Source organism: Pan paniscus, chromosome 5 (genome assembly GCF_029289425.2).
Source record: "Pan paniscus chromosome 5, NHGRI_mPanPan1-v2.0_pri, whole genome shotgun sequence".
NCBI classification, from domain to species: Eukaryota; Metazoa; Chordata; class Mammalia; order Primates; family Hominidae; genus Pan; species Pan paniscus.
The window spans coordinates 39,167,948-39,194,726 of NC_073254.2; the positions used below are offsets into that span (position 1 = coordinate 39,167,948).

The 26,779-nt window shown below is 43.6% G+C and overlaps 1 protein-coding gene across 2 annotated transcripts in view; it reads left to right on the forward strand.

Annotated features, from left to right (window-relative positions):
- Positions 1-19,683, forward strand: part of ALDH5A1 (aldehyde dehydrogenase 5 family member A1) — a 42,488-nt gene extending 22,805 nt beyond the window's left edge. The window contains exons 7-11 of one of the 2 annotated variants that reach the window (XM_055113118.2): positions 2,933-3,076; positions 5,303-5,461; positions 10,465-10,634; positions 14,585-14,643; positions 15,989-19,683. In XM_055113118.2, coding sequence (XP_054969093.1) covers positions 2,933-3,076; positions 5,303-5,461; positions 10,465-10,634; positions 14,585-14,643; positions 15,989-16,194 — 738 coding nt within the window. In that variant the 3' untranslated portion in view covers positions 16,195-19,683. 2 annotated transcript variants of the gene reach the window in all.
- The last annotated feature ends 7,096 nt before the right edge of the window (positions 19,684-26,779 follow it).

The following is a 26,779-nucleotide window of genomic DNA, read 5'->3' on the forward strand; positions in this document are numbered from 1 at the left end:
ACAATGCAAACTTACCTGCAGAAAGATTCAAATGTTACTACGAAGTAGTTAGAAAGAAAGAGGGAAGCCTGGGAGAAAGCGTTGTAAATCCTTCTCATTCATGCCAGAGAAATTTCCAGGATACTGGGCGAAGGGCAGCAACTCAGTTTTCTCAGCAAACTATCCTCATCTAACAGGGCTCCAGGAAAATATCAGCCATGACCCTGACAAGTCCAGCTTTGCTCCTCTTGACCCAGGACAGTGATGCACCTCTAGTGACTGAACAGGAAATGTGACAAGTATAGCTGAAGGGATAACTGATGCATAACTAAGCAAGCACCTCTGCTGAGCTGGTCTTCAGAGATTAGGGGCTGAGCTTCTGGTCCTGGGGTGGAGAACCTTGCCTCGTAACTGAGGCATACACAGCGAGCCTGTTCTAGGCATGCCTGCCCTGCCCTTGCCACTTTCTAGGGGGGCCACCCCTCCCAGGACCCCGCTGAGAGGACAGCAGCCATGTTGTAAAGCATATGATACCTCATCTCTTCCTCTGTTCAGAGAACTGAATCATGAGTGGTCATCGACTTGAGCGAAACAGAAATTGTGGGCTGGCCAGTGACCTAGGACAAGTAGCCTGGCATAGGAGGGTGGGCTGGGTCAGGGCCTTTTCCTCTAGGAAGTCCCCTCTCCTTCACTAGAGAAGAGAGAGAGCTGTTTTGCTGTTTCTTTCTCTTTCTTTTGCCTATTAAACTTCTGCTCCTAAACTCAAAAAAAGAAAAAGAAAGAAAGGTAGGCTGGGCCAATCACATGCTGTCTTTGGAAGCTGAGGCCCTGAGGAGGTCAGCCCATGGGAACTGGAGCTGGGAAAAGATTCATTAAGACATGACAGGAGTTTACACCATACCCAGTGGCCAGGGCAAGCCGCCTTCCTGGAGAAGCAGAGACTGAGTGGGGAGAGGACACTGTCAGAGGACACAGAGCCAGTGCAGGTGGAGGGACAGACACCAGAGACAGGACCTGTGCTCAAGGCCAGGTGGAGGCAAAATGGAGTGACCCAACAGTGAGAATCATTTTTGCACTGAAGCAAATCCAGGAAAAGTCAATGGCGTTTCTTAAAAATTTTTAAATAAAAACATAAAAAAGTTTAAATAGTTATGTTGCGTCCGATAAAGAAATATGTTTAGTCTTAAAACTTGAACTACTTTGTTGAACAGTAATGTTTCAGAGAAGATTGTTACTACCATTTGATTGCTGGAATATTAACATACAGACACATACACAGTACCTGCACAGGCCTAGCTTTCCAGCCATTCTGTGTTTTTACCAAGAACCGTGTCACAAAACTCGTGACCTCAGAATGTGCAACACTTGGGGGGCAATCCTAGAGCCACCTTGGGCTTGCGAACACCGTCTGTTCCACTCGAACTATCTCAAGTGTGGTCCCATCTTTCCTGCAGCCATGACTAGACAAAGACCTACTATCCTTAATAAAGCATTTAAACATCCCTAAGCAGCTTCTTAGGCTATGAAATCTCTTACTGGATATTTAAACTATAATAGCTATAGGTACCAAAAGCCTTACAATTATACATTGAGCTAGCAATTCTACATGTTCATCCTGACAGAATCATCACAGCGTTTTTGTTTTTTGTTTTGTTTTGTTTTTGAGATGGAGTCTCGCTCTGTAGCCCAGGCTGGAGTGCAGTGGCGCGATCCACAGCGTTTTTTTAATGGCAAGGATGGAAACAACCTAAATGTCCAACAGATGGGGCCTGAATAAATAAATTACAGAATAGCCATGCAGTGGAATACTATGCAAGCATCTAAAGGAATGTTCTAGGCCGGGCACAGTGGCTCACACCTGTAATCCCAGCACTTTGGGAGGCTGAGGCAGACAGATCACTTGAGGTCTGGAGTTCAAGACCAGCCTGGCCAACATGACGAAACCCCATCTCTACTAAAAATACAAAAATTAGCCAGGTGTGGTGGCACATGTCTGTAATGCCAGCTACTCAAGAGGCTGAGGCTGAAGAATTGCTTGAACCCAGAAGGTGGAGGTTGCAGTAACTGGAGATTGCGCCACTGCACTACAGCCTGGGCAACAGAGCGAGACTCCATCTCAATAATAATAATAAATGAAATAAAGTTCTAGAAACATATGTGCTGACACAAGAGGATCTTCACATTAGAGTGTTACATTAAAGGAGCAAGATATAAAGTGTTATGAAAATAGACGTCCCAAATATGTGATTCATTGGGAAGATAAAGCAGGTTACGAAACGGTATAATTATATAATTATACCATCCTGTTTTTTTTTTTTTTAAATGTACAGGTACCTGAATCTGCATGGCTACATTCTAAATGGATGTACTTTAAAATGTTATCAGTGTAAGCTGTGGGTTGTGGGATTCTAGGTGATTTTATTTTCTTATCTCTCTGATTTTTAAGCCCATCATATAATTGTTTTGAATAGATAAACACTTACTTATATGGTTGAAAAATTAAGACAGTATTAATGTTTACCATGACAAGTCTCACCCTCACCCCAACCCTGACTCACTCCCTCTTTCTATAAATAGTGACTTTTAGTGTCTTGTCATCCCAGTGTTTATTTTACTAATTTATTTATTTATTTAATTTTTGAAATGGAGTCTCCCTATGCTGCCCAGGCTGGTCTGGAACCCCTGGCCTCAAGTAATCCTCCCACTTCAGCCTCTTAAGGTGCTGGGACTACAGGTGCACACTACCACACCCAGCCTCTTCCCAATGTTTCTTTATCAAATACAAGCAAATGTAAATATATATTCTTATTTCTCTGTTTTCTTATGCAAAGTTATCCCATGTACACCACTGTGCACCTTGCTTTTTTCACCATTTGGTAGTTTTTTTAAACAAAGGCTTAACAATCCTGGTAATGGATTTCTGTGCTCACAGCTTTCTCTCCTCTGCTCACAGATCCTGTTGCACCACGCAGCAAACTCTGTGAAAAGGGTCTCTATGGAGCTGGGCGGCCTTGCTCCATTTATAGTATTTGACAGTGCCAACGTGGACCAGGCTGTAGCAGGGGCCATGGCATCTAAATTTAGGAACACTGGACAGGTGAGTCCTGGAGAGTATATCAGGATGTGTGTTTGCGTGTGCATGTGTGAGTGTGTGTGTGTGTGTGATATGTGTGCATGTGAGAGTGTGTGTGTGTGTGTGTGTGTGCATGTGTGTGTGTTACAAAGATCCCACCACCTCTACTGCCTTATATCCCATAAGGAAACTTTTGGGTTCCTTCCATTATTCATTCTTTATTCATTGACTCTTTCGCAAATATTTAGTATATGCCTTACTTTTTATTACCAGGGTTATACTAGGCTCAGAGGGGCCCCCCCAGAATAAGGTACAGTCCCTGGCTTCAAATAATTTTCTGAACAGCAGATGTCCTTTAGTCAAATTGTTCTGTGTTTTCTTCTTTCCCCTATCCTTTTAATCTGGTTATTTTTATAGTTTTCTTTCATTGATCTTTTTTCTACTGAACGGATATAATCTCCTCAGACACAGAACAGCCTTGAACAATTGGGGTCTCTGAGGCCAAGGGAAAGAAAGTAAGAAAATGTTGAGGAGGGTGGTGACTGGAATAACTCAAAACCCTGTTGCCTGCTATGACCCAGTGGGGCCTCGCTGTCCCGAGATGGCGGGAGCCTCAGAGGTGCCCTCTACAGGGCACAGGCCCACACCAGCAGTGTTTTGGAGGAGCGTCCAGGCTGTCCTGGGAGACCAGAGGCCTGAGCTCATGTCTTCCTAGGAAATCCTGGAATATTTGATCTGTCAGGGACCTTCACAGTTATCAGCTCTACAAACGTTGCATTTTAGAGATGAGGAAATGAAACTCTAGAAAGAAAAAGTGACTTCAGATCAGACGTCTTTGGGCCACAGTGTCAAATCTGCTGAGGAGCTGGGACTCTGAGCCAAGGGTCCTGTCTTCCAGTTCTATCCAAGCTGCTGCCAGGATCCTGCCTTCTTAAATATTCTTAAGCATTCATCTTAAAAGTACCATCAATATGTAATTTTAAATGCATTCTAGAAACAGAGTAAATATCCCTGAAAGGTTATATTGTGAAAAAACTGTGAAATGTGTGATATTCTCTATCAAATAATTTTCATCCTTGCCTTGGCCTTTGGTAATTAAGTTTTTCCCTTCCACATAACCTAAATAAGCTTGGTTTTGTCCAAAATAAGTATATTTTCCTTCATAAATACAAAATGTCAATATATGTTACCATCAATTACACTGTAAGGCTACAACTTGGGGACAGGTATGGTGGCTCACAACTGTAATCCCAGCATTTTGGGAGGCCAAGGCAGGAGGATCACTTGAGCCCAGGAGTTGGAGACCAGCCTGGGCAACAGAGTGAGACTCTGTCTCTACAATTTTTTTTTTTTTTTTTTTTTTTGTGACAGAGTCTCACTCTGTTGCCCAGGCTGGAGTGTAGTGGCATGATGTCAGCTCACTGCAACCTCCACCTCCCGGATTCAAGAGATTCTCCTGCCTCAGCCTCCTGAGTAGCTGGGACTACAGCTAATTTTTCTATTTTTAGTAGAGATGGGTTTCACTATGTTGGCCAGGCTAGTCTCGAACTCCTGACCTTAGGTGATCCACCCACCTCAGCCTCCCAAAGTGCTGGGGTTACAGGCATGAGCCACCGCGCCCAGGCAAAAAAAATTAAAAATTAGCTGGGCATGGTGGCAAGTGCCTATAGTCCCACCTACTTGGGAGGCTGAGGTGGAAGAATCACTTGAGCCCTGGAGGTCAAGGCTGCAGTGAACTCACCACTACTGCACTCCAGCCTGGGCGGCAGAGCGAGACCCTGTGTCAGAAAAACAAAAGACTATAAGTTGGCGTTGGACCACATTCCTCTTAGCCTCTGCTGTTGCTGCAGCATCACAGTCTCCTAGGAGAATTGCACTCTTTCCCCACCCCCCAGGGAAACAAAATAAACAAAAGCCATTTGAAAAAAACATGGATTGGGTGGCTTTTTTTTCTTTTCTTTCGTGTGTGTGTGTGTGTGTGTGTGTGTACGGGTGCTTATTGCCAACTAATCACTGATGCATAGCAGCTGTGTAGCATAGCAGCTGTGGAGGGAACTGGAGGGGAACATGCACTGACTCAGTGCTTTTACCTTTGGGGCCAAGCCCACGTGAGGAGGAAAATGGCAGTTTGAACACATGACAACCACCGAGGGAAGTGTTTTCACAGAGAGGCGGTAGCAGCCACACGTTCACTGGTCAGGTCTGCAGCTTCTGACAGCCTGTGTGGGTTTGTTTTTGTCTCCTGTCCAGACTTGTGTTTGCTCAAACCAATTCTTGGTGCAAAGGGGCATCCATGATGCCTTTGTAAAAGCATTCGCCGAGGCCATGAAGAAGAACCTGCGCGTAGGTAATGGATTTGAGGAAGGAACTACTCAGGGCCCATTAATTAATGAAAAAGCGGTAGAAAAGGTAAGTATATTGTATTATTTGTGAAAGTAAATTTCATGGTTTCAATATGAAAAGCTTAATCAGCAAAAAACACTTTGGCTGGAGGGGTGGGGTTAGAGAGGGGTGGGTTGACAGAATATTACAGCTAGACAGAAGGAATAAGCTCTGGTGTTCTACAGCACTGTAGAATGGCTGTAATTAGCAACAATGTATTGTATATTTTCAAATAGCTATTATTAGAAGAGTAGATTTTGAACGTTCCCAGTATAAAGAAATGATCAATGTTTGAGGCGATAGATGTGCTAACTACCCTGATTAGAGTATAGAGTATGAGAGATCTACATCTATACATGGAATCGAATGGAATTTTCAACGATGTTTTCATACAAAAACCACAAAGGTTAAAATAATTAAAAAATTAATAATAGCTAAAAAAAACATGTTAAACGGCAAAAAAAAAAATGAAAACAAAAAAGTCATTTTGGTAAAGTGCCCGGCAAGCCTATTTTGTAAACAATGGAGAAACCTGAGAAAAGTGAATTCTGCCTACCAGTTATATGAATCGGGTTGTTGTCTGGTCATGAGCTGCTATAGCCCTGCCATTGCACCAAGTCCCCATGCGGTCTGTCACTGTAGCTCTTTACTGTCCTCCCTAAATTTTGTTATAGTGATGATAATTCTATCCCTCACTGCCTCAGCAATTAGGATCTTGAGACAAAGTTCATTCATCTTTTGGAACACCTATGGAAAGGAAGACTGGCTTGGTTTTGAGATGGTTTGTGTTTCGGCTGTAATGCTGATGTTGTCCTGTTCTTTCTTCTCTTGATGACAAAATCCCTGTCTAAAACAGTCCTTCATGAAAGTATCCCAGCCGGGGGTGCAGAATCACAGATGCCATGTTCAGGATTTAGAGATATTGAGGGGAAACTGCTTTTAGGAAAGATTTGTTTGTTTAAAAAAATGTTATAATCCATACTACTAGCTATATGAGACTTCTCTCCTTATTCTACTGTTTAAAAAAAATCCATTTTGGAGTCACAAGAAAGTTTCTTGTAATATAAAACATGCAGTTTTTTGTTTTGTTTTTTTTTTTTTGAGATGGATTCTCGCTCTGTTGCCCAGGCTAGAGTACAGTGGTGAGTCTTGACTCACTGCAACCTCCGCCCCACTGGGTTCAATCGATTCTCCTGCCTCAGCCTCCCGAGTAGCTGGGATTACAGGCACCCACCACCACGCCTGGCTACTTTTTGTATTTTTAGTAGTGCTGGGGTTTCACATGTTGGCCAGACTGCTCTCGAACTCCTGACCTCAGGTGATCCAACTGCTTCGGCCTCCCAAGGTGCTGAGATTACAGGTGTGAGCCACCATGCCTGCCCAGAAATGGTTTTAATGGAATATTTTAAATCAGGAAGACAGTAGAAGCTGAAGATTGTGTGTGGGAAAGAAGGGAGGAGAGGTGGTCAGAGGGAGACACACAGTGGAGGCACAGCCAGCCCCTGGATGCAACTGAAGAACCAGAAGCAAGTGACAGCCAAGTCAGTACTCATCATGGGAAGCACAGCCCCACCGCTGTTCCTCAACCTCCTCAGAGCCTGAGAGCCAAGCCCTGACTCCATGGCTGCCTCCATCCCGTGGGCAGTCAACTCAGCTGAACCCACATCCATTGCCTTGGGAAACCCAGGGAAGCCTCAAGGTTTGACAGAGCTCTGATAAATTTCTAGTTACTGTCTTGGGATTACTCTAGATAAAGAAAATACATTAAAATTTACATTGGAACCACCTGCATTTTAGAGGTGACTTTGGACCTTGGGGACAAGCCCGGGGTATTCACTTGTCTAGTGAAGGCAATTTGGGTCTAGGCCAGCTGTGGTTCAAGTCCTAGAGCGGTGGTCCTAAACTCACACCGTGCCTTTATCGACTACAGTTGCCTGGGACCTATCCAAGAAGACTAGGTGTTAATTTATGTGTAGTCGGCCTAGGCATTGGCATTTTCTAAGTGCCCCAGGATGATGCTATTTGCAGCGAGGCTGGGAAACCACTCTGTCTTGAAGATTTTTTCCCCAAAGGTAAGACGCAGACATTGTCCTCCAGATGGTGCTGTATGCCAGGACTTCAAACAAGCAGACAGCGAGATTTCTTTCTTGCTGGAGAGAAATTTGGTGGAAACCACCTTGTTTAAAAACACTTCATTGTGTTGGCTCTAGTGTACATACTGTCATAGAGTGGGTTCTAGGAAAAAAACACTGCACCTCACATTAATATGACAAGAAAAGGGCAGAGCAGATTATATTTGGGGAGCAAGGGGGTATTTTTGTTAAGTAGAATTATTTTTATAATATAAAATTCATAGAAAGTAAGCCATCCTAGCCAGTGGGGATTAGTTGCAGGTGATGCACTATGAGAGCATTGCAGGGGGGGCATGGATTTTAAAAGAGTCAGTCTCAAAGACAGAACACTCACACCTATATTTACCTTCCTGAAACCCTATAGAAAATTCAGCTGAGGGCCGGGCACAGTAGCTCACGCCTATAATCCCAGCATTTGGGAAGCTGAGGCAGGTGGGTCACTTGAGGTCAGGAGTTTCAGACCAGCCTGACCAACATAGTGAAACCCTATCTCTAAAAAAAAAAAGAAAGAAAGAAAGAAAAATTAGCCAGGCGTGGTGGCAAGCACCTGTAGTCCCAGCTACTCAGGAGGCGGAGGCAAGAGAATCTCTTGAACCCACAAGGCGAAGGTTGCAGTGAGCAGAGATCGCACCAGTGCACCCCAGCCTGAGCAACAAAACGAGACTCCGTCTCAAAAACAAAAGCAAAACAGAAAATTCAGGTGAAAATGGAAGGGAAAACAACTCCAGTGAACCAAAGATTGTAATGAACTTCTGGAACTCAGAAGGGATTGTGTTAATAGAAGTCAAAATAGATGGGTCTACCCAGGGGAACCCTGCAGAGGAAACTGGTGCCATTTTAAATGACAGAGCCTTTCTAGAATTGGTGGCTACAGAAAGTAGGAATAGGAGGAGGGGAGGAGATGAAGCTGGTTGATTCTACTTCTGCACAATTTTCTGGGTCATTCCCACCATCCCTCCTCACCACGACCACCACCAAGACACACGAGACAGCAGAGGCATTTGTTCTGGGCAGGACAGTTTTTCTGAAGAAATATAGTAGGTATCTAGGCAGACTACAGCTTCAAGAGTGAGGCTAGGTACATCAGGGTAGGGCTCTCTCGACTTTGCCTTTTGGGGAAGGGAGCTGACCTTATGTGAAGCCTGCAAGTTGGAATAAACCCAAGCTTAAAACAGCAAAGACCACTCATGCCACACATCCCCAAATTGATCAACCCAGTCCTTGTGTGTGTGTGTCCCCCAAACACACTGCTGGAGCTGAGAAAGAGCCGACCAGGTTAGTTTCGGCAACTCAGTCCTTCATTCAGAAAGATGAACAACCAAGGATCATGATGGGAAAACCACCAGCACATAAGAGGAAACGTCAGGAAGAACAAACAGAATAGTCCCTGAAGGAAGCAGATAAATTAGGGAACTGGAAGGAAATTTTCTAAAAATCTCATAGTGTCCTGCAAGAGTTTTGGGAAGATAGTACATCTGTAAGCTGTTAATAAGAAGTATGTTCTAGGCTTAAAGTATAATAATAATAAAAAAAGAAGTACGTTCTAGGAAATGAAGCAATGAAAACAAAGAGTCTGTAGAAATTAGACACATGACTGTCACAAGATTCGGTACCTGAAGTAGATGATAAAATTTCGGAGATCTTATGGAGTTTAAAGCAAACTATAGAGAGGCAAAAAATATAATAGAAATACCAAAAAAAAAATCAGAACTAATCTGAACTCCTGTTAATACCCGTCCAGTAGTAGGAGTTCTGGAGTGAAATAATTGGGAAAATGGAGGAAGTGACATTACCAAGTAAATAATAGATGGAAACTTCTCAGAGTTAGGGGAAAATAATTATTCTGCGGATTGAAAGATTTCACTGCTTACCAAGTAGGATGAATGAAAAGGGAAAAAAATATATATATATATATGGCTAAAATTTTAGAATATCAGAGCATAGAAGATCCTAGGAGATTTCAGAGAGGAAAAAGCTATCAAGAAGAAAAAGGGTGAGAACCATTTTTGGCTCAAACTTCCTCAACAACACCGGAAGTGGAGAAGTGCACTCAAAGTTCTGAAAGTTATTTTGTATCAGAATTCTGTACTCAAGCAAATTATCAATTAGGTGGAGTACAAAACACCAGAAACTTGGTGTATGAAAATTCAGAAACTAGACCACATCCAGTGCATCTTTTTTAAAACAACTGCTTGGCCAGGCCTTGTGGCTCACTCCTGTAATCCCAGCACTTTGGGAGGCCAAGGCGGGTGAATCACGAGGTCAGGAGTTCGAGACCAGCCTGGCCAAGATGATGAAACCCTGTCTCTTCTAAAAATACAAAAATTAGCCAGGCGCGGTGGTGGGTGCCTATAATCCTAGCTACTCGGGAGGCTGAGGCAGGAGAATCGCTTGAACCTGGGAGGCAGAGGTTGCAGTGAGCCAAGGTCGTGCCACTGCACTCCAGCCTGGGTGACAGAGCGAGACTCCATCTCAAAAACAAATAAATAAATAACAACTACTTGAGGAGAATATGTGTGTCAGAAAGCAACAAAAACTCAGTTCAGGAAATAGGACAACATGGGATCCAAGAAGCTAGAAATAACCGCAGAATGCAATGAAAGCAAATCCAAGCAAACGGCTGAGCCGCAGGCCTAGAAAGAAGCGAATATATATTAGACCATTCAACAAATAGGAAGATCAAACAGCTAGAAGATATCAAAGACCAAGGAAGAAGGTGGCACTCTTGCTTCTGAATCTCTGCAAATGTGGTTCCTTCTACAAAAGGAAACCAGCATGCTTTATTGTTAACCTACTTTTTTTAAAAAAGAAAAAAAAATGGAACTATAGTTTTCTGCAGTTTAAACATTCTAAAAAATTGTATCATGTGGAAAGCTTTTTTTCTTCCTCATTACACAGGTGGAGAAACAGGTGAATGATGCCGTTTCTAAAGGTGCCACCGTTGTGACAGGTGGAAAACGACACCAACTTGGAAAAAATTTCTTTGAGCCTACCCTGCTGTGCAATGTCACCCAGGACATGCTGTGCACTCATGAAGAGACTTTCGGGCCTCTGGCACCAGTTATCAAGTAAGATCCTCCAGCCAGCGGGGAGATGGGAGGAAGAATAGAAGAGAACATAGGAAACCCTGAGATTCCTGGGCTGCTTTGAGGTCTGGCCAGGAGGCAGACAGTTGTGTTGAGTCCATTGAAGAGCAGAGTGCAATTTATGGGTTTTTAAAAAAATCATAACTTATTTGGACCATAAAATTTATCAAATTCTATTTTTTTTTTCTTTTTGAGATGGAGTTTCACTGTGTTGCCCAGGCTGCAGTGCAATGGTGCGATCTTGGCTCACTGCAACCTCTGCCTCCTTGGTTAAAGCAGTTCTCCTGCCTCAGCCTCCAGAGTAGCTAGGACTACAGGCACCCACCACTATACCAGGCTAATTTTTTGTATTTTTAGTAGAGACGGGGTTTCACCATGTTGGCCAGGCTGGTCTCGAACTCCTGACCTCAGGTAGTCCTCTTGCGTTGGCCTTCCAAAGTGCTGGGATTATGGGCATGAGCCACCATGCCTGGCCTCAAATTCTTTAATTTACTTTTTCTTACTTTCTGCTGAACTTTTTTTTTCTTTTTTTTTGAGATGGAGGATGGAGTCTTGCTCTGTCACCCAGGCTGGAGTGCAGTAGCATGATCTCAGCGATTCTCATGCTTCAGCCTTCCGAGTAGCTGGGACTACAGGCACGTGCACCATGCCTGGCTAATTTTTTGTAATCTAGTAGAGATGTGGTTTCACCATGTTGGCCAGGCTGTTCTTGAACTCCTGACCTCAAGTGATCCGCCCACCTCTGCCTCCCAAAGTGCTGGGATCACAGGCATGAACCACCGTGCTCAGACCTGAACTCATTTTCCTTCTTAATGTATTATACCTCAAAGGATTCTTTCATTGGCCTCCATAGGACATGAACTTTCTGTGTCCTTTTGTGGTCTTTTATCTCCCATTCATAAGCAGATAATAATTTACCTGGATAAAATTTTAGGTTCAACCCTTTGGAGATATTACTCCTTTATCCACTTTTTTTTTTCTTTTTTTTTCTTTTTTTTTTTTTTTGATATGGAGTCTAACTCCGTCATCCAGGCTGGAGGGCAGTGGTGTGATCTCGGCTCACTGCAACCTCCACCTCCTGGGTTCAGGCGATTCTCTTTCCTCAGCCTCCCGAGTAGCTGGGACTACAGGCATGTGCCACCACACCTGGCTAATTTTTATACTTTTAGTAGAGACAGGGTTTCACCATGTTGGCCAGGCTGGCCTCAAACTCCTTACCTCAAGTGATCCAACAGCCTCAGCCTCCCAAAGTGCTGGGATTACAGGTGTGAGTCACCACGCCCGGCCTCTTTATCTACTTTTATCCAGGGTTATTGCCAAGAAATCTGATTCTTGCTTCTTTGAAACGGATCTATTTTTTCTCTTTGGAAACATTTAGAATTTCTCTTGATCTTTGATGTTCTTAAATTTTACTATCTGGTATGGCACACAGTGAGGTTTTTCAGTTGAGGTCCTAATATCTTTAATACGGTTTTTTTGTTTTGGTTTGGTTTTTTTTTTTTTTTTTTTTTTTTTTGATGGAGTCTCGCTCTGTCACCCAAGCTGGAGTGCAGTGGTGCGATCTCAGCTCAGTGTAACCTCTGCCTCATGGGTTCAAGCGATTCTCCTGACCCAGCCTCCTGAGTAGCTGGGATTACAGGCGCCCGCCACCAGGCCCTGCTAATTTTTAGTAGAGACAGGGTTTCGCCATGTTGGCCAGGATGGTCTCGAACTCCTGACCTCAAGTGATCCACCCGCCTCAGCATCCCAAAGGGCTGGGATTACAGGCGTGAGCCACCATGCCCAGCTCATTAATATCTAACAGGTTTGTTTAGTCCTGGAAAATTTTTTGTCATTATTTTTCCAGATGTTCTTCTTCCTTTCATTTATGCTTTTCTAGCCTTCCAAGTAGTCTATTATTGTGATACTTCTACTTCTGTGCCCTACTTCTCTTGTCTCTTCATTCCATCTCTTCATTCCTGATTCATTCCTGATGCCTTCTGCGAGTCCCTCCCCTCATCTGCCAGCATATTAATGCATTCTTCAGATATACTCATTCTGGCTTCCACCCCACCTACCAAGATCTTTATCTCAGCAATTGTTTTTCCCATCCCTGATATCTCCAGTGGGTTCTTCCCCATAACTGATTCTTCCTGCTTCATTATTCTCCCCTACTTTGCTGTGGCTATTTGTCCTTTTTAAAAAAACATTTTTATTCTCTTCCACTATTTCTGTCTCCCGTGGTATAGGTTGTGCTGCTTTATCTTTCTTAGTCTCGGAGCTCCTCAGACATCTTGTAATTTTCCCTATGAGCTCATCTTTAACCCCTTGCACCGTTGGCAGCCTTGGCTTGTAATATCTCCCGTGGGTTGTGGTAAAAAGCTTAGGCCTTGGTTTGTGCTCCTCATACATTTGGAGGGCAAAGGGTTGAGCCCCACTGAGGATGGCTCTAGTGTTAAAATCCAGTCTCAGTGCCACTCCGCCACCCCAAGTATCCTTTCCGCTGGGGTATTTTGCAGTTCCCTCTATTGGAATAGGTTGGGGAGAAGAGGCTGCTGGTGTTGCCGTTGCCTACACTTGTTTCCCATGGCTGGTGTACCTGCTGGGCACGAGCACTGGCTCACTGCCCCAAGCCAGCCCTGCTGCTTTTCTACCTGTAGCAATGTCGCATTGATCCAGGGACCCAGGTTTGTAGGCAGGATCACCTGGAACTCACAGGCGTGGTAGGAGACGTGCAGCCCTGCCCTTGCCCTGCCCACTCCTGCACGGGTGGTCTCAAGCTCGCTCTCACGTGAGGCCATCATTCTCCCCCAGGATCCAACCAATTTATTGGCCTCCAGAAATTTCTTGCATTTTTGGTGCTAGTTTCCGATTGAGGTTTTGTTGCTGTTGTTGATGGTTTTGACTATGATTCTCTTTCTCTTTCCTCTGGCATGTCCAGCATTGGGTTCACAGAGACAGCTGGCAGCTGGTGCTATCTGTACCATCTTATCCAGGACCAGAAATCTTTCTTATTATGTACTTCACTGGCCTTGTTACATCTTTCTTATGAAGTTTATTTTTATTCCACTGTTGGGGAAATGGACCCTTGAAGAACTTTCATCTTCTTTGTTTTAATAAAAACTTTTTACATAAAATGTGAACTGGACATTTTCACAGGAAACCAAAGGAAGGCATTGGTTGAGAATGCAGGCTTTGCAGTTGACTATGATGTAGCTCTAGACTTTGCTACTTCATAACTGTGTACCCTTGGACAAATTGACTTTTCGGAGCTGGCTCTGCCCAGTCCCCCTTTGCAAGCCCTGCAGAGAGACAGCTGGTTCCAACTGCTGGTAGATCTCTGAATTTAGAAATTGGGGTGCTTAGAACTTTTTGCCCCAGTTACAATTCTGGAACAACAGAAAAATATCACTGACATCTTATTTCTGAAATAAAATTTTAAAGCTAGAAGAGATGGCCTGGGCTTTGGTGCATTCCTTCATTTCAGAGAGGAGGGGACTCCAAGCATCATGCCATTGTTAAGCAGTGGTGGAGGACACATTAGAACCTGGCCCCAACCCCTTCTGAACGTTTTCTTTCTGCTACATCAGGCTTGCTTCTAAAGTAGTTGTTATGATTGTTATATATTCCCCGTGGGTACCAAGAATAGTAATCCTTTTTTTTAAAGGGATTTTGTTTGATGTTCTGGATATGCCACAGTTCCCTACATGTTGGTCTGCTTTTTTCTTGTTCTCTTAGGAGAGATGAAGCCAGTATTGATTTGAGCATGCTAGCCTTGATCACTGAGTTATATCGGGGAATGGTGCTGCTTTCTTCTGCAATCTGCTCTTGGATCTCTTTGCAAAACTCTGATTTACTCCTTGTGATTATTTGGGAAACAAATCAGGAGAAAAGAAAACTGGTTTCCTTTCCTCTCCCCCTTACATTTTTTATGACCTATCTTAATTTGGCAGGTTCGATACAGAGGAGGAGGCTATAGCAATCGCTAACGCAGCTGACGTTGGGTTAGCAGGTAGGTGTTTGTCCTTGTTCAATACCAGTCATAATCATTTTTCTCCAGCTCATGCCAGATTTACCTTTTAAACATCACCCTGGGTTTTGAGACAGAAACGTCAATGAGGTATGTGTTTTGTTGCTTTCCAAGTGGTGGAATGGATTTGGATTTGTGCAAGTATGTGTACTTTTGCCTTGTCCCCATGATACACATTTGGGAGCTCTCTAATTACAGCTGTGGGGAGAAGAGAAGGTGCACATTATTCTACTTTTCTAGGTGGAGAACTGCACACATCTCAAAGTCCCACGTTCTCAGAGGCTTAATCCCCAGAAATTCCAAATGCTTTTTCTTCCCTTTTGCGTGGCTCCTGTAAGCCTGAACAGAAGAGGAAGGGCATCAGCAAGGAGTGTCAGGGACAATGAAAGGAGTGAAGATGGTGTGTGCAGAGGTGCCTCTCTGATGGCTGCCGTTCCTTTAGTTTGGAGATGGGCCAGGTGGTCACTGCATGTACTCTATAACCCTGAGAAAATTATGTAATAGCATCCACAGCAAATGAAGTACTGCAGAAGATACAAAGACATACAAGATACCACTATAGCTCTATAGAAGCTTCCCCTCTAGCTGTAAGAGAACTATTTATACCAAGAGGAATGATAAGCATGCTATGAAGTCCCTTAGAGTTATCATAAAGCTGGAGTAAGATGTGTGCACAAGGACGTTTATAACACTGAGTTCAGCATTTGTCTCTTCCTTCTCGATGGGGTGATGGTGGAGGAAGACGTACCCTGAACTAGGTCATAAATGATGGGCAGAATTCTGGTTGGGCAGAATTCTGGTTGTGCAGAAGCTGGAGGAGAGAGATTCTGGGCAGAGGGCACCAAGGGAGTTGAGAAGCAAAGTAAGAAAGGGTGAGGAGAATTTGGCTGACAGGTTTGGAGAGGATGGTTGGTGATTAGAGTAATGCAAGATGAAGCCAGAAATGTTGATTGAAATTACTTGGGAGGAAGAGGGTGTTGAATACCCACTAAGGAATTTAACCTTATTTTATAATCAGGAGTCATCGAAAGGCTTGGGCAAAAATGTCGTGTGGAAATCTAACAGGTGTGTAGGGTGGATTGAATAGTAGAAAACAGGAAGAGGGTCTCGATAGGAGATAGTGAGAGTAGAATTGAAGCAAGAGGTGACTTTCAAAGGTTTTGAGATGAAAAAGTGGACAAGAACAACCTGGGACTTTATCTGGGAGCAGGGAAGACTCCAGGCCCAAGTGACTGGACAAAAAGTCATCAATGGTGCCCTCATCTTTAGACATGATGTCTTTAATGACTCTTCTAAATGCCGTATATGTCCTTTTATCCTGTGACAGGTTATTTTTACTCTCAAGACCCAGCCCAGATCTGGAGAGTGGCAGAGCAGCTGGAAGTGGGCATGGTTGGCGTCAACGAAGGATTAATTTCCTCTGTGGAGTGCCCTTTTGGTGGAGTGAAGCAGTCCGGCCTTGGGCGAGAGGGGTCCAAGTATGGCATTGATGAGTATCTGGAACTCAAGTATGTGTGTTACGGGGGCTTGTAGGATTCTTTGGTTCTTTAAAAAAATTTAAAAGGAGACTTACCTACATATATAGGTACATGCCATCCATTATTTTAAATAAACTAATAGGTTTTCAGAATTATGAATTTTTCAGAACTCATCCAGTCCTTGTAATCTTAAACAGATGCAAATCCTACCCCTGCCCTTAATGTAACTAGGGACCAATATGTGCCACGTGCCTGTGGCTGCAGACTCCCAGAGAACCAGCACTGGGTTTACAGAATGAGGCCCTGGCTCCCCACCACAGCCCCAGCTGCCTCAGAGCAGGCACAGCACAAGGCAGGCCCAGCCCCGTGGGCCGTCACAAAGGCTTGATCACTGCCTGGGCAGTGGCACAACCATCCCCCATGTTGCTACAGAACATGGGCCCAGAGCACCTTGAAGGAGACCCTTGACTGTGACTGGCAGGCAGATGAGGGGCACAGCACCCCTCCCCGGCATCTGCCAGCTCAGCACAGAAGACACCGAATGTGCATCTGGAGGTGTTGCGGCAGAGGTTTGAGTGAACCCTCTTTCAAAGACAATAAATAGCACAGAATTGTCCGTGCTTCTGTGAGGCACAAAGGAGCACCTCTCCCTATTCCTGAACCATTTTTTAATTGATGCCTTTATTGTCCCAAATTTACCACTTAAAGAATTCTATTTTCATTTCTGTCCTGTTTGCCACTTCATTTCGTTTCCTTGAGGAAATGAGCTGAAGTGTAAAGCAAAGAATAGCAGAAGCAGCTTGGTAGGATGGAAGGCACGCAGTGGCATGGCCTGGCTCCTTCCCCGAGTGGCCTTGTTGCCTTGGGCGTGTGTTCAGCACCTCCCATCCCATGGATACAGTGGAGATTCCATACAGGCCTTACTTAGCTCCTTGCGATACTGTGAGCCAGAGAGAAAGTAAAAGCACTTCATAAAAAAATGAAAATTCTAAGGATGTACAAGAGCCATTGTTACGAGCAGCACCGCCCAGCCCTTCCTTGCCTACTGTCAGTGGCTTTGCCAAGATGGGAGGAGGCCAGTGCCCACTTGCCCACCGACCTGAGCCTGAGTAAGTGGCTGTCACCTGAGCCTGTTCTTTCTGTCGTGGTGTGGTGCTGCTCCCTCACCTCCAAAAGAGCAAAAGTACTTTCACCACAGTCAACCCAAAAGGGAAAGAATTTCTGTAATTGCCAACCCACTTTGTAGAAGAGGTAGGAGCCCTTGAATTTCAGGCACCTTTTATCTAATAAGAGTTTTTACAGCTCATCATTCAAATAACGCACAAAAAGCAAAAGCCGCTATGACCGGCGTTGCCTCTCACTTTGAAAGAAAGACTCCGTAATCTTAAACAGATGCAAATCCAATTAGGCGGCCAAGTAGGTGGAGACGAAGCACCTTCCTTTCCCCATCTCTGTCTGTGTAGACTCCACTTACATCTTGTGGTTATTCTGGGTTGTGGAAGGAAAATGTGAATGAAAGTAGTGCTAGATGCAATTACTCCTGAACCCCACCTAGGATTTAACATCCTTCATTGAGCCACTGGGAAGCTATGGTTGAGTAACTAAAGGTCTGGCAAGACCCTGGGCACACAGGGAGCTGCCTGGCATCTGGCGTGGAGTGTACTAGCCACATTCCCAAGGTCCCAAGGAGAAGGAAGAGCTGAAATTCATCTCCTAGTGACACTGCCCCGGCCCTGTCAAGAATCACATACTCAGCATTTTGACAGTTAATGTCTTCTCTGTATTTGTATAGTTTTTAGGTGGTTTTATATAACATTTTAATTACTTGTGATTTAGATGTATCCTTCCTTTTTCTATTAAGAATACAAATGCTGGGCTGGGCACAGTGGCTCACGCCTGTAATCCCAACACCTTGGGAGGCCAAGGCAGGCAGATCACGACGTCAGGAGATCGAGACCATCCTGGCTAACACGGTGAAACCCCGTCTCTACTAAAAATACAAAAAAAATTAGTCAGATGTGGTGGCAGGTGCCTGTAGTCCCAGCTACTCTGGAGGCTGAGGCAGGAGAACGGCGTGAACCCAGGAGGCGGAGCTTGCAGTGAGCAGAGATCACGCCACTGCACTCCAGCCTGGATGACAGAGCGAGACTCCACCTCAAAAAAAGAATACAAATGTTCCAACATTATTTTTTATAACTCTGGATTACCGATGCTGAGATGTGTGCAGGAATACTTCCAAATAAATTTTTAACATTGTAAGCCAGTAGATTCTTTGGCTGGGTGGCAAATTTTGAGTCTTCTTGCATATTTGGCTCATGGGTTCATAAATTGAGGCCAGAGACTCATTGTATATCCTTGATCAATTTTCTAATTAAAGGAAATAGCTTATTGTTTAGTAAAATGGCCCTTGGTTGTGGGAAGAAAGAGAATTATTTTTAACTGAACGTTTTTGTTGTTTTTTAAATAACAACGGGATTTTTAAAATATATACATTTTACAACATGGACTAGAGAAGGACCATTAGATCAGGGGTTGGCAAACTATGGCCCATGAATCAAACCTGGCCTGCCACCTGTTTTTATACAACCTGTGAGCTAAGAATGGTTTATATGTTTTCAAATGATTGGGCAGAAAATCAAAAGAAGAACAATATTTCATGACACCTGAAAATTCTATGAAATTCAGATTTCAGTGTCCATAAACAAAATGTTATTAGAGCATAGCCACACCCATTCATTTATGGTATTGTCTGGGACTGCTTTCTTGGCAGAGTTGAATAGTTGGGACAGGGACAGTATAGCCTGCAAAGCCTAAAAGATTTACTACTTGTCTCCTTAAAGAAAAAGTTTGTCAGCTCCTGATCTAGACCAAGAGGGAGATATTGACCTTACTTGCATTTATCCGGCATTATTTCAACACCTCCTGTGAAGAAAGTACTTTTCTGGCATAGCTACCATGAGTTCTCAGCAGGAACTTCCCAGCGATGATAATGTAGATGAAATTAGCCACGTAACAAGAGTCTATTTGCCTTGAAAAAACAATTCTCCTTGAACTTCCTCCAGCTATGCAGGGATTCTCATTAAAGAGCTGATCTGCATCTGTTTATCCATTTTAGTAGCTTTTAAATATGATTTTATGTGAAGTGCCATTTCTTTATTCTACTAAAGAGACACAGCAGAAATAAAGATCAGAAGCAAATGTGAGCAAATCTGTTTTACTGTTAACTTCAATTATGAACTTGAAATTGTGCCACATGACTTTTTCCTCTAAAAACTGGATCCTAGTGTTTTAATTACCTGTGTGCAGCTATTTTAAATAGCATTTTACTTGAATAATATGTATGTTGTCATTGTTTCATGCTATACTTTGTGGGATAAAACTTGGGAATGAGTGTGGTAAGAAATTTATAAAGTTTTGCTTTTAAAACGTGGACATAACTCATTTTTCTAGTTTTTGACAATTGTGTGTTTTAGTGTCTAGTCTGCAGAGAGAGCTGTGTGTGTGATTAATAAACGTGGAATTAACAGAATTTCCTCTCCCTGTATTAAGGTGTCTGGTTGTGCTTTTTTCCCCCTACTTGGTGATCTTTCGAGTTTTTATTGGATGATATTAGACCAGTTCGCATTTGTGTAAATAGCACTCCCTCCCCAGAGAGCCGTAATCAGTGAGTGCCTTGGGGAAGGAGCCAGCGTGTGAAATGATGTACCCTAAAACCCAGAGAAGGGCCTGTCCATGGTGTGCGCTTATAGAATGTTTGCTAAGCTGAACTGAGAATTTACCTGGTTTGCAGAGGTGGCGGTCACAGAAAGGTGTATAGGCCAGCCGTCACAGATTGGCCTATCTCTCTCTCCTACACGCCCCACTGTTATGACTTCCTGGGCTCAGACAAGCCTCTCACCTCTGCCTCCTGAGTAGCTGGGACCACAGGCACCTGCTACCACACCCAGTTAATTTTTCTTTCATATTTTGAACAGTCAGGGTCTCACTACATTGCCCAGACTGGTCTCAAACTCCTGGGTTCAAGCCACCCTCCCACCTCAGCCTCCCAAAGTGCTGGGATTATGGGAGTGCACCATTGTAGCCAGCCCTCACCATAATTTAGAACACAGACAACACCGCTGCCCAGTGGTTAGTGGACATTTTTGCAAATGTCGTCTCACATTTTACAATCACGTATTGCTCGACAACAGAGATATATTCTGAGAAATGCGTCATTAGGCGGTTTCGTCCTTGTACGAACATTGTAGAGTACTTACACAAACCTGGATGGTACAGCCTCCTACACAGCTAGGCTATACGGTCTAGCCTATTGCTCCTAGAGCTACAAACCTGCACAGCATGCTACTGTACTGAATACTGTAGGCAGTTGTAAGACAATGGCAAGTATTTATGTATATAAACATAGAAAAGGTACAGTAAAAATCAAGTATAAAAGATTTAAAAATCACACTTGTAAAAGGCACTTACCGTGAATGGAGCTTGCAGAACTGGAAGTTGCTCTGGGTGAGTCAGTGAGTGAGAGTGAATGTGAAGGCCTAAGGTATGACTGCACACTACTCTAGACTTTACAAACACTCTACACTTAGGCTACACTACATTTATTAAATAATATTTTTCTTTCTTCAATAATAAATTACCCTTAGCTTACTGTAACTTTTTACTTTATAAATTTTTAAAATGTTTTAACTTTTTGACTCTTTTGTGATCACACTTAGCACTTAAAGCACAAACTAATTGCACAACTGTATAAAAATATATTCTTTATATCCTTGTTCCACAAGCTTTTTTATATTTTAAATTTTTAAAAAACTTTTTTGTTAAAAACTAAGACACAATTACACACATTAGCCTAGGCCTACAAAGGGTCAGATTCATGGATATTTCTATCTCCCACCTCCTCATCTTGCCCCGCTGGAAGTTCTCCAGGGGCAATAACACACAGGGACAGCTGGGCCCAGTGTCTCATCCCTGTAATCCTAGCACTTCAGGAGTCCGGGGCAGGCGGATCGCTTGAGCCCAGGAATTTAAGACCAGCCTGGGCAACACGGCGAAACCCTGTCTCTACAAAAAATACAAAAATTAGCCAGGTGTGGTGGCACGTGCCTGTCATCCCAGCTACTCAGGAGGCTGAGGCAGGAGGATGGCTTGAACCCGGGAAGTCAAGGCTGCAGTGAGCCGTGACCGCACCACTGTACTCCAGCCTGGGTGACAAGGTGAGACCCTGACTCAAAAAAAAAAACATGGAGCTAGGATAACAAGACCTACCTGAGGTTCTTAGGAGATGTCATGCATCAGAAATATGTCCATGGTGGTTTGCTTGCTTTCCTTTTTCATCATAGATTTGCTTGTAAGCAGACAGTGCATAAAGAACATTCCTCTCTGTTAATGAAACCCTTTTGGTGTTGAGGGGCCCATGTTTTCAAAATTTTTAAGGCGCTTACTGAGGTCTGCAAAAACTTCTCAGCTCTTCACTGTGAATTTTCATGGGGATTATTTTTCTTCTGCAGTTTTTTCTTCCTTGCCTCTTCTTGAGGTATGTGTTCCTGTTCCAGTTCCAACAACTCCTCATTAGTCAGTTCCTCAGGAACCACCTGTAGGAGCTCCTCAATGTCTTCTTCTTCCACCCCCAGGTTAAAATTGTTTGCCGTCTCAACCACAGCCTTGTTGGTTTTTGCAACCTCCTTGTCCTTGGCAAATCCTTTGAAATCACGGATGAACCTCTCGAGCGTCTTCTTCCAGATGTCATTTATACGTTCCTTGGTAACATCACCCCAAGCCCAAGCAAGGGTCCTGATGGAGTCATAGATGTAATCCTTTCAGAATTGCATCAGCGTCTTCTCCGTGTCTTCCTTTGTTGCTGTAATAACCTGAGCAAAGCTGCTCCTCCTCAGGCAGTGGGCCTTAAAAGCTGCTGTAACTCCTTTACCCACTGGTTGGTAATCCTTAATCTCTTGTTTCAAGATCAGTCACTTGATGTGGCCTCTTACTGGCAACAATAGCTGTGGATTTTCTATGACAAAGGGACCGTGATGAACAAAGCAACATGAGATTAATTGAAGCACAAGAGAAAATAATGCAATCAAGAGGCACAGTAAACAAGACACGTTTATACTGCTGGTATAACCCAGTATTTCTTTTGTTTTGTTTTGTTTTGTTTTTGAGACAGGGTCTCACTCGTAATTTAGGCTGGAGTGCACCGGCACTATCACAGCTCACTGCAGCCTTGACCTCCTGGGCTCAAGAGATCCTCCTACCCCAGCCTCCTGAGTAGCTGAGCTACAGGCATTCACCACCACACCCAGCTAACTTTTAAACATGTTTTTTATAGAGATGGAGTCTCACCATGTTGTCCAGGCTGGTCTCAAACTCCTGGGCTCAAGCAATCCTCCAGCCTCAGCCTCCCAAAGTGCTGGGTTTAAAGGAGTGGGCTACTGCACCCAGCCACATATTGTTTTACAATAAACTGTTTTTAATAAGTAGAAGGAGTACACTGTAAAATAACAATGAAAAGTACAGTGTAATAAATACGTAAACCAGTAGCATAGTCACTTATTAAGTATTATATACTGTACATAATTGTATGTGCTATACTCTTATACAACTGAGAATGCAGGTTTGTTTACACCAGCATCACCACAAACATGACTAATGCATTGGGCTGCATTGGACTTTATGATGGCTACGACATCACTAGGTGACAGGAACTTTTCAGCTCCATTATCTCATGGGTCCATAAATCATATATGCAGTCCATCATTGACAGAAATGTCACTATGCCAGGCATGACCGTATAAGCCTATGTGCTCTCTTCCTGCTGCAATAAAGTCTCAGTCCTGCAACTCTGGGTTCATCATCTTTAGGAGAATGGAGGTGATAATACTCTCCATGTAGGCTTCAAATAAAGGAAGCTTTGCTGCTCGCTAATCTCAACTCAACAAGAGAGGCTCTAGGGACCAATTAGTTGGAGAAATGGTGACTTTGTTTCTTTTTTTTTTTTTTCCTTTCTTAACTTTGTTCCTGATTTTAATGGAAATGCTTATTTCACTGTTGATATGTGGATCTGGCCTTTCCTTCTCAACATCTTTTAACTTTTAATTTTGAAATAATTATAAATTCCTAGGAAGTTGCAAAGATAATGCAGAGTCCCGTGTACCCTTCACCCAGTGGTTCGCTTATTACCTATGTAATACAATTATCAAAACCAGGAAACTGATACCAGTGCAAAACTGTTAATCCAGGCCTTATTCCAATTTCACTCGTTTTTATGTGCACTCATTTGTATGTGAGTGTTTGTACACCTCTACCTAATTTGATCACATCAATAGTTAGATTTGTGTAGGCAGCACCTGAATCAAGATACAGAACTGTTTCATCTCTACCTAGGAAATCCCTGGCAGTACCTCTTCATAAATGACTTTGAAAGTAACTTGGCAAGATTGGTAGCTTTTTTAAACTTTCCTTTCACTATTATATACATGCAAAAAAAAAGGATACATAATTGAATAAGTGAATCGCTCAATGAATTCTCAGAAGCAACACACTATGTAACCAGCACCCAGAGCAATGAAATACTACCAGCCCCTGCTTGTGGCCCCTTCTGGAATGACTGTTTTTCAGTGAAGTCACTGAGGCTACAGGTCTCTCTTGAGGACTTAATGTTGTGGAAACATGTCATTTTTCCTCTAAGATCAACAGGATAATACTTAACTTTGGGAACTTTAAAATAAGAGTTTTATGCCAAATCTTAGGCTGATTAAGTTACCTCTGCATATTAGTTTGCTAGTGTTGCTGTAACCGAATACCAGACTGGGTGGCTTAAGCAACAGTAATTCATTTTCTCAGAGTTCTGGATGCTAGAAGACCGAGATCAAGGTGTCGGCAGGTTTGGTTTCTCCTGACGCCTCTCATCTTGGCTTGTAGATGGCCGCCTTCTTGCCATGTCCTCCCATGATCTTTCCTCTGTGCCTGCGTGCCCCAGATGTCTCTCTGCAGGTCCTAATCTCTTCTTCTAATAAGAAAACCAGTCGATTGGATTAGGACCCATCTTAATGGCCTCATTTTACTCATTTTAACTTAATTAATCACATCTCTTTAAAGGCTCTATCTCCAAATACATTTCAGGTACTGGGGGTTAGAGCTTCAACCTATGAATTTTGACATAACACGATTAATTTAGTCAGCTGGGCGCAGTGGCTCACGCCAGTAATCCCAGCACTTTGGTAGGCCAAGGCTGGTGGATCATTTGAGGTCAGCAGTTTGAGACCGGCCTGGCCAACATGGCGAAACTCCATTTCTACTAAAAATACAAAAATTAGCCCGTCATGGTGGTGGGCGCCTGTAATCCTAGCTACCTGGGAGGCTGAGGCAGGAGAATCGCTTGAACTGGGGAGGAAGAGGTTGCAGTGAGCCAAGATCATGCCACTGCACTCCAGCCTGGGTGACAGAGTGAGACTCCATCTCAAAAATAATAATTTAGCCCACAACACTGAAGAAATATATTTTTAAATGCCTTTATTTTCTGACTGGTCATGGTGGCCCATGCCTGTAGTCCCAGTACTTTGGGAGGCTGAGGCGGGCGGGTCATTTGAGGCCAGGAGTTCGAGACTAGCCTTGCCAACATGGCGAAACCCCGTCGCTACTAAAAATATAAAAAGTAGCCGAGTGTGGTAACACACATCTGTAATCCCAGCCACTCAGGAGGCTGAGGCACAAGAATCACTTGAACCCAGGAGGCAGAGGTTGTAGTAAGCGAGACTGCACCACTGCGCTCCAGCCTGGGCAACAGAGCAAGACTGTCTAAAAAAAATAAAATAAAAATTCCTTTAGTTTCAGTAATGGAAAGTCATCCTTGTTGAAATTATCAAGATTTTGTTCCTTTACTTAGCCTAGTATTTGCTCTCTCAGTAAATACACAGCTCTTACAGGATTGAAGATGATCCAGGAGCCACGTAATTAGTTTAACTACAATACCCCATTCCCATTCTCATACTTCAACAAGCATTTATCTCAGCAAAATTATGTGAACAAATATGAACTTGAAAGAGCCAATCCTTTAAGATAAATCCCCAGTGGTTAACTAGGCCTAAATTTAAAATAGACCTAAGTGGGACCTGGCACTGTAGCTCACATCAGTAATCCCAGCACTTTGGGAGGCAGAGGGAGGTGGATCACTTGAGCCCAGGAATTTTTGAGACCAGCCTGGAGAGCATAGTGAGACTCCCCCATCTCTACAAAAAATTAGTCCACACCTGTAGTCCCACCTACTCAGGAAGCTGAGAGGTGGGAGGATCACTTGAGCCTGGGAGGTCCACACTGCAGTGAGCCGTGATGGTGCCACTGCACTCCAGCCTGAGTGACAGAGCAAGACCCTGTCTCAAACAAACAAAAAACACCTAAGTGAGCATTTGCTAACTAGATGTCACACACATGTTCTGAGTTCCCCCCAAAAACCCACACCTTTGTTCAGTTTGGGAACTCCAGAGTTCACCTGAACCAGTCAATCAGAGCTCACCCGCCTTAACCAATCAGGACTCAGATGTATCAACCAACCAGGCGTCATCTGTATCAACCAACCCAAACTCAGCTACACTGACCAATCAGAACTATGCAAGTTTCAATCCTTCATTTACATATGGACCTGATTGGAAACCTGGGTAGAATTTTGCTATAAATCCAGAACCCTTGCTTTGTTTTTTGAAACCCATCTTTGTTTTACACAGAAGACCATAACTCTGTGGTTTGGAAACTGTTCACGGCAATAAAGTCTCTTTCCTTCAAATTCCTTTTCAGAGAACTTCTGTTCACAGTTGCTAATGGAGTGAGTTAAAACAGCCTGGAAAGGAAGGAACTACTACCTGTTTGAGGGGAAAGCTCCATACAGTACTACCATATATGAAACTCCAGAAAATTCAAGCTAATCTCTAGTGATTGCCAGGGGAGAGGGGGATTACAAAGAGCCACGAGGAAACTTTTATGGGTAATTATGTTTGTTCAACAGCTTGATTGTGGTCATGGTTTCACAGATGTGCACACATATCAAAGCATCAAATTGTATTATGTGCAGTTTACTGTAAGTGAATTATACCTCAATCTGCATTTTTTTTTTCTTTTTTTCTGAGATGGCCTCCTTCTGTGGCCTAGGCTGGAGTGGCCCAGTCTCTGCTCACTGCAACCTCCACCCCCAGGGCAGAAGCAATCCTCCCACCTCAGCCTCCTGAGTAGCTGGGACTACAGGCATGCATCACAATGACCAGCTAAATTTTTGTGTGTGTGTTTTTTGAGACAGGATTTGGCCATGTTGCCTAGGCTGGTCTCGAACTCCTGGACTCAAGTGATCCACCTGCCTTGGCCTTCCAAAGTGCTGGGATTACAGGCATGAGCTACCATGCCCGGCCCTCATTTTAAAAATGGCTTTATTACTGATAAGAGCTAGATTAGAGGATGTAGTTTAAGTATACTCTCTCCAGAATCTAATCACCCTACCATGCTGTGGGCCTTCTGGCACGAGGGACAGACTGCCTGTTAATTGCAGAGAACCACCCACACAGAGGAAGGCGAGCTGACTGAGCATGCTCAGTTCTTCTGGAACACTTGTCTTCCCACAGGGAAGGAGCAGGGGATGTTAGTCCAGCCTTCTGCAA